Source organism: Ipomoea triloba, chromosome 16, assembly GCF_003576645.1.
Source record: "Ipomoea triloba cultivar NCNSP0323 chromosome 16, ASM357664v1".
Classification (NCBI taxonomy): Eukaryota; Viridiplantae; Streptophyta; class Magnoliopsida; order Solanales; family Convolvulaceae; genus Ipomoea; species Ipomoea triloba.
Window position 1 is genome coordinate 11,208,251 of NC_044931.1, and position 1,375 is coordinate 11,209,625.

At 46.2% G+C, this 1,375-nt stretch overlaps 1 protein-coding gene across 1 annotated transcript in view; it reads right to left on the minus strand.

Annotated features, from left to right (window-relative positions):
- Positions 1-1,370, minus strand: part of LOC116007950 (probable splicing factor 3A subunit 1) — a 2,737-nt gene extending 1,367 nt beyond the window's left edge. The window contains exons 1-2 of the mRNA XM_031248610.1: positions 228-1,370; positions 7-102 (exon numbers count right to left, since the gene is read on the minus strand). Coding sequence (XP_031104470.1) covers positions 7-102; positions 228-1,370 — 1,239 coding nt within the window. The remainder of the gene's footprint in view (positions 1-6; positions 103-227) is intronic.
- Between the last annotated feature and the right edge of the window lie 5 nt (positions 1,371-1,375).

The following is a 1,375-nucleotide window of genomic DNA, read 5'->3' on the forward strand; positions in this document are numbered from 1 at the left end:
GCCAACAGTTTCAGACAAGGATTGCACTGTGATCTCCAATACTTGCCCTTTGAGATTTCCTTCATCAACATTTGGCACAGCAATGCTGATACAGGCAGGTCCCTGTAACAAAGAAAAAATGCAACATAATTGCAAATAAATTAGTAATTGTGCAGCATGAAAAAGAGATCAATAAATACAATGAGAACAAATTGTAGGAAGGACATCAACAAAAAGATTTCCCATACTGAATGCTTAGCCAGGAACTGGTCTTCAGGAATGAGAACAGACTCATCAAGCTTTTGCCTTTTAGGCTCTGGTTCCTCTGGAAGTGGTGGAGCTTCCTCAGGTGGAGGTGGTGGAGGCATTCCATGGGGCATTGGAGGTGGTGGGACAATAGTCATCCCAGGCTGGGACATGGGATGGGGAACAAAGGCTCGAGGAGCACCCAGAGGTGTAAACTGAGACCCAGGTGGTGGTGGTAAAGAAATGTTAGGAGCATTCATGGACATTGACGGGTGCATTGCAGGACGATTTACCATAAGATGTTGCCCAGGCATAGGTGGGATGTTAGGAGGTGGAGGTTGCACATGAGGCACCGTGTTAACCATAGGAGGCCTGGGAAGAGGTGGAGGCATAACGCCAGGATTACCAGGGGTTGGATAAGGGAAACTATTAGGAGGACGAGGAATATTTAGTGCCAAACCAGGTGGTGGAGGAAGTGGTCGAACTGATGGCACACCAGGCCTGGGAGGGAGTGGAGCTTGAGGGCCAGGAAGGTTCCTTGCATCATTTGCAAAATCATACTGATCTTCTGCATTGTTTTGGGACATTGCCTGGCTAGCAGTGCGACCAATGCTACCTGTGTGGCCATCCCATATGACTTGTTTGGGCTCTTCTTTTTTCTTCTCAATCTCAGCCTTGACTGCATTTGAAACTTCTTCTTCTGTGGTACCAAAAATATCAGGACGTGTCCTAGCAAGCCCAACAATGTTTCTAGAAATTTCATCATCCTGAGCAAGGGTTGTCTCCTTAATCTTTGCAAACATTCTCTCTTTCTGCTCCTTGTACTTGGGATCAATAAGAGAGATCCTCATATGTTCGGACATCTCAATAATCGGAATCAGCTCACCAGTTATAGGAGAGACAACATACTTTGTTGGGTCTCTTTCTGCAGGGATCCTTTCTTCAGGCCTTTTCCAATTCTTAACAATTCTCATTGGTGGCTCCTGGTCCTCTGTAATTGCCTTAACTTCAGAATTCTGAACAGCGTTCTCCTCAAGGGTAGCAGCTCTCATACCTTCTTCAACAAGCTGCACCTCTTCTTCATCCATCTCCATTTCTACCTCCTTCCCTGGCTCAACAAACTCTTCTTCCTCCACACCAGACATCTTGC